This window comes from Oreochromis aureus, linkage group 1 (assembly GCF_013358895.1).
Source record: "Oreochromis aureus strain Israel breed Guangdong linkage group 1, ZZ_aureus, whole genome shotgun sequence".
In the NCBI taxonomy this organism is placed as follows: Eukaryota; Metazoa; Chordata; class Actinopteri; order Cichliformes; family Cichlidae; genus Oreochromis; species Oreochromis aureus.
This window is the reverse complement of record NC_052942.1, coordinates 16511971-16518767: the sequence shown is the minus strand read 5'-3', so window position 1 is coordinate 16518767 and position 6797 is coordinate 16511971. Positions and strand designations below refer to the sequence as shown.

The 6797-nt window shown below is 37.9% G+C and overlaps 1 protein-coding gene across 2 annotated transcripts in view; it reads right to left on the bottom strand.

Moving 5' to 3' along the window:
• Positions 1–4544: 4544 nt before the first annotated feature.
• The window catches only part of LOC116311709 (protocadherin-9), a 194506-nt gene continuing 192253 nt past the window's right edge, over positions 4545–6797 (bottom strand). For both annotated transcript variants that reach the window (XM_039609231.1, XM_039609232.1), the window contains exon 5: positions 4545–6632. In XM_039609231.1, coding sequence (XP_039465165.1) covers positions 6262–6632 — 371 coding nt within the window. In that variant the 3' untranslated portion in view covers positions 4545–6261. The remainder of the gene's footprint in view (positions 6633–6797) is intronic.

The following is a 6797-nucleotide window of genomic DNA, read 5'->3' as shown; positions in this document are numbered from 1 at the left end:
ATACTGGAGGATATGATATGTAGCATCATTCAGCATGACCTGTTCGGTGGTGAGTCGGTGATCGTCTGGGGAGGCATATCCTTGACGGGACGCACGAACCTCTAACTAATGACTGATACCTAATGGCACAGACCTGCCATTTGGTATCGGGATAAAATCTTTGGACACTTTATCCAGTCCCTACCAGTATAGAGAGACAGCATGATGTTTTCTTCAAACAAATTCAACAAATGTTCAGCTATGAATAATGAAGCTTTTCTTGCAAACAACCAACAATGGTTATGTTATGTACAATAAGCTTAAAAAATGTTTTAAACTTTTGAAATTGTCTTTGATAAATTCAAATCTCTGCAAAACTCAACCAACCTAATGTTATGAAAATAAAGTATTTAGTGCAAGTAGCTAAAGTGGGAGTGGGGAACACATCTGTCCTGCTGATGTGTCCTTGATCCAACACAGCTGATTTAAATGGCTAAATTACCTCCTCAACATGTCTTGAAGTTCTCCAGAGGCCTGGCAATGAACTCATCATTTAATTCAGGTGTGTTGACCCAGGGTGATATCTAAAACCTGAAGGATAACTGCCCTTGAGGCCTGGAGTTCCCCACCCCTGATCTAAAGCATGAGTAGAGGGGAGACCTATCTTGCCAAACAAGGCTGCTTGTGCTCCAAAGCTTTGGAGTACTGTCCTTCATTTCACTACAATTGACAGAGAAATGTGATACTTTTACATTTCCACAGTAACCAGTTTTAGATCTTGGTCTCCAGCAGAGCTCTTTTTTTAAATGAGCCATCCAGGAATCTCTGCTAACTCACGAGGTTCACAAGGCCACAGGGTCTTTTAGATTGGATAAAATTCAGAATACATATTCCCATACTATTTACATAAAAAAGAAATTTATTTAAGTGTTTCAGAAAACTGAGCTTGATTTCTGCTCTTATTATCCTAAAATCTACCTCTAACAATATATGGATGCTGCTGCTTATGCCTACTGTATCCGTATGGAGAGTTCTCTTCTTCTGTCTGATGTGCATGCTCTCTCTGTGACTGATTCCCTGCTGAACATTCACTCAGTTCCACTTTGTGCACAGAGACTTCCCTGTCTGAAAAATATTCTCAAAGCCATATAAAAAGCAAATGCGATTGGGAACCTTTTTTCTTGGTTGTGGCGTGACACTAATTTAGTTCGCCTCACACTTCCAAGGCAATTAGCTTTGAAGCTTCTCAGAAGCTATTCTTGCACCAGTCGATAGCTAGCATGGCAAGTAAGAATTTAAGCAGGTCCATTGGGCGACAGCTGATAAATATATCAAATGAGGTTACACTGAAAAAGAGAAACCTAAAAGAATAAAGAAAATATAATTACTTCACCAGTTTCACTGGTTGCCCGGCCCTTCATTACTGGCCAGAGGTATGAAAATTTATATCTAACTGCCTTTGACTTGATGAGCACAACAAACTGCAAGTTTTTGTGAGGAAACTTTGATGATTAAACCATGTAATGATACGTTCACTGAAGCACATTTTGTGTAAAGGAACACCCTACGCAGACATTTAGGATACCAGAAAAGCTGAATATACATACGTTTAACTTACTGTGTACTGTTAATTGAATGTTCATTCTTTATGCAATTTGTAAATGAACACACCACTCAGACATGTTCATGTTTAACGCATGTTGAGACTCATGTGGTTGTTTGATGATTCTTTTTTTTATTAGCTGCCCGACTATTGATAAATTATAATAAAATATCTTCTCAGAGTTTTTACAAACCTGATTTATTGATCATTGTAAGCTTATAGGTGTATACTGCAACCTTGTCATATAAAAACAAGTCGAATGGCCACAACTTCATTATGTTACCTGTTATGGAACTTGAAACTTGACACTGAAACCCAAGACAGTGGAAAAAAAGGTTCTTGTTTTCCATGTTGCTCGGATCTAATTCGAACCAATTACACATCACCGCCTCTTAATGTGGTGTTAAAAGGGTGTGATCATTTCATGTTATTTTTTCGCTTAGATAGAGCATAGCAAGAAGCTGTAAAGGCTCAGTATCATGAAAATGAGTCTGGATTGTGTTTTAGAAAGGTTATTAACTTGTAGATATGAATTAAGCAGTGTGAAAATATGCCACCACCATTCAAATAGCCTTGCAGGCTTATATTTACAACCAAGTAATATTTTTTTTAATTTGCCATGTCAAAATGCTCATAGCCCATCCCCCTGCTTGTGAGCTGAAATTATGAAGGCAAGAGTATTGCTTGTTCCTAATTCTACAGTGGCGCTAGTAGTAAGCACATTCTGTTGTTGGCTGCAAGAGGAAGCACGAGAGTTATCACGCATTCACCACTTACGCTGTTTTTTCCACTCCAGTGACAAAAAATAAAGATATATTTACAGTAAAATGCAGACTGAGTTTCCTCGTTTACAGATGCCCCAACTGGTTTGTTTGTTTTAGTATGAATGTGCTGTTCTAACATTGATCCAAAAAGAGATAAAAAATAAAGTATAAATCTCTGTAGCAGCAACTTGCATGTTCAGAAACACATCTGCAAAGGGTTGTCAAGTAAAATAAAAAATAAAAACTGTCTATATATGGGAATACAGCCCTTGACTTTCCTGATGATTTTATGGTGTATGCTGCTTTTCTCAAGCTTACAGGCCTTCGCATATCAGACACGCAAAATCAGTGCAATCCGCCTCTTAAGTCTGACATCATTAGCAATTTTTGGGTCCAAACTCCTCTTCAGTTCCCTAATTCAAACACTGCGACATCACAGAGTTAAAAACTGTCTTAATTCTTTCATCTGTAATAAAATGATCAATGTGGCTAACATCAGTTTAACATCCACGCATCCATGAAAAACAGGATTTAGGAAGTTTAACATAGAAGTTAGCAGGGAGTTAGCTTGCTAGTTTCCATCTAAAGAAAGTATACTGTACCAAGTTCTGACTGATGGATTTCTGAAAAATTAAAATGTACAGCTTTGCTATCATGGTGTGTTATGTGGCTAGCTACAAAGCTACAGTTAGGATTATATAAACACATTAGCACAGTGAAGCTGGAGGACAAACACTAACTTTTTTCCCCTCAATAAAAGTTAATGTGAGGGCCCTGATGGGCAGATCCAAATGCAATCGCATGGCAGGAAAAAGATGCTGAGATCTCCAGCACAAGGTAAGTCATTAATATACTGCTGCATGGTTTGGATTACTTTCTATGAAAAACTCCTGATCCTCAGCTCAATGTACCCATTCAAAGATTTGTTAGTCTCAGAGTGATTCTTTTCTGACCTGTTCAAATATTTGTTGTCTGGCAAACAGTGAGGAAACGGGCTGTAGCAAGGTTTTACAAACTGAGCTTTAAAACATGCTGCAGATGAATACTGATGATAAAAACCCAGAGAGGCTCACTGACTATTCTTAGGGGGTTGTTCAGATTAGAGCAGGATATAAAGCATTAAAGACAGTGAGTCAAAAAGACAAAAGAGTCCTTCAGTTGATTCGTCACTCATCACATCAAGTTTTAAGACACCTAGATGGCAATAACAAATGCTCAGTTTAAGTCTTCACAGCAGGACTTGACTAATTGATTGGTGATAGTATGGTGGTTTCAGCCATTGTTTATTTGTAGTCTTTGGTCAAAGCTACATAAGTTACCTGCCATGGCGTCATGTGACTGACTTTCATCCCCATTCTGATGCTCAAGATGACATGCTGAAATTAAAATTGGCAGTGTAATGGTGTATGTCCATTCCTTCAGGACCACAATACACCCATGTGATGGCTGCTTCCAGCAGAATAAGGTTCCATGTAACAAAGCACAAATCAAACTGGTTGGTTGAACATTTGAGTGAGTCACTAGATCTCAATCTAATAGAGCACCCTTTGGAATATGGTGGAGCTGGAGAGTCTGATTCAAGGATGTGCAGCAAAAAAGTGTATGTAGGTTTGATACAAAAAAAAAAAATCCAGAGAGAGGCCTGTTACTAAACATATAGTGAAGCTGAAAACCAAAGAAAAGTTACTGAAAGAAACTACTGGGAGGGTTTTTTTTTTTTCATGTTCTTTGGATGTTTAAGCCGTCTTCATTTCCATGGCAACTCACTTCCAGAAATTTGACCTTCCTAGTATTGCTTCCCTCAGGATTTGACACATAGTGACCCTGACATTAATGCTTTAAGGAAGCATTATGTGTATGGTAGGGACACAACATGCAAACTAAAGCAATGGGCAGACGGATTATTACTCAAGAATCAGTCGTATCAAGGCTGTTTTGACACCTTTTTAAGGTAAAATATTTTAAGCAGAAAATGGGACGTGATAACAGCAAGAATCTCGCTGTGTTCAAAGAAATTACTCAAAAAAATAGGAAAAACTAAATTGTACCTCATGAACGCAGTGTGCTCTCAAAATAAAAGGGCTGGCTTCCTTTTTTTACACTAAATTATTAAGGAAAAATAACCCAAGTGGGAATACATTTACAGCACACACACATATCTGCTGAGGCGATTATCCTGCACACAAATTAAGCATACACGTAATTAAAACATTTATTGCAGTAGCTGTATACCTGTAGAGTAGTAACAAGGATTAACTGTTCAGTATCTGTGTTGTCAAACACCCTCACAACTGACAAACATACTGCGATAAGCAAATCACTCCATCCCACTTAACTTCATTATATTGTGACATAAATATGAAAGTGCTTTACAAACTGAATCTCTCCTTAATGCACAAATCAACGCTATTCCAACAAAGTAAAATGACACAAAAATGATCAAGTTAATTTTAAAAGCTATATCTTTTAGCATGCTTTTTCCATTGTGTAATTTGCCCTCCATGCTGTGGAATAAAACAAACCTTTTCAGACAGTGGAATGACAGAAAATGGTCTCTCATGGTTAACCCATTATCTGCACATGCCTTTGTGTTTTTCTTCAGTATCATCTACTTGATTTTGTACTTTAACATGTGTGTGATTATGTCTCTAAATTTGGCAAACATTCAATGCATAAGGCATTTGATTATCATACAGAATATTCTTTGTAGCCAACATGTTGTCAATGAAATAAGCACAATTCAGTATTTGAAGAAACATCATGAAGGCACAGTGATTAAAGTGTTATCTTAACCTGTGTTTTCTTATGTATGGAAAATAATAGTTTGTGTGGAAATAATACATATATATACATATGCCAGGAAACTGCAGATACTACTGAGGGATTTTTCTCAGTCAAATCACAATTTGAATAAAATCTATACAGTAATAAGATCAACATTAGATAAAACATTTAGCCATTTACAAATATATTGCTATTTAATTTGTACTGAACACCTTCAAAACCGGTTTATGGAGAGCTTTCAGAGCTTTTCATTTTTATAATGCACATATTGAGCACTGACATCCTTCATACAAAACATTTTGCTTTTTTGTTTTTGTTTGTTTGTGTTTTTCTTTTGTTTTTTTTAGAAAAAAAGATTTGGTTGTGGTTTTGCATTACTTGAAGAAAATTATTACGAAATATGGGCAACACTGGGTATATTACGAGATGGAAAATTTGCTTCAAAATCAACAGTATTTTTTCCAAGAAATACGTAAATGTCTTGTTGTTGTACATTTTCCCATATTATAGAGCTCCGTCCAGCTAAAATCCCAAATTCTGATGACAAGGCATTATAATGACAACGGCCAAAAACTGTCCTATTCACTTTGGATATTACAGATACATGATAGTGGTTAATAAGTCTTATTTACAAACACAGAGACAATGACAGAATAAACAAGTGTTCACAAACAGTGTTAGAACAACACTTTCTGAAGTGTAATTCCATTTTCTTTGATTGTGTCGATTAAATATAGTCCTGAACAACTCAATAACAACCACACCACAAATATTTGTATATATTGGTCAGCCATGGTAGTTTTTTTTTCCTTTCTTCTAATTTCTTTTAATTTATGCATGTCCCCGTGGCACTTGTCCAATTCGAACTCAACAGAAAACCTTGCTGAATGTTGAAGAAATCCATAGAGGATCACACACACAGTTTCCTCTAGAGCCATGGTAACACAGCATAAGCACTATTTTGTGACCACCATAGTAAATGTGGCTCTTACACTGCAGAAGCATCAACTTAAGCGCGAAGAACAGAAATAAGAGAGAAAAAATAAAATGGGGAGGAGCTCAGATGAATGCTCCGCCTGTTCACTGTGTCCAGATGTAAGGACATCTAACAGCACAGAAGGAAAGTCCCTCTTATAGCTGCTGGTCCTTTGGGCTGTCTGGGCAAGAGGCTGGCTGGCAGGACTTGAGACTCACCAGTGGAATATCAGCCATGCCACTGCTGGTGAAGTGTCCCTCCCCACTTCCAAACTGCTTTCTGTCACCAAAATGCTCTGACCGCCCACTCTCATTTTTCCAGGTTCTGCTCAGAGTATGTCCATTGAGCAGTTTGTCCTTGGGACCCCACTCCCTCTGAGACCCGAAGCTGGTTACAGGTGACTTGGGCTGTTGGTATGTTCCCAGTGTTGGCGGCATCCAGCAGTTGTCTGAATGTCCCAGGACAAGGCACTCCTGTGTACACATCTCTGTAGCTTCCACTAGACCGCGTGGTCCAAGGGGGCCATCTAAAACAGAAGAACCAGAAAGAGAGTTGTTATATAGTTTGCTGTCCTCACTGAACTTAAGGTTCTCCACTCCAGAATAGCCCAGAATATGAGAGGGGGAACTTCCCGTACTTTAGTGATACAGAAAACAAACTAGGAATGTAACAGAAATGAGAAGGAGTTATG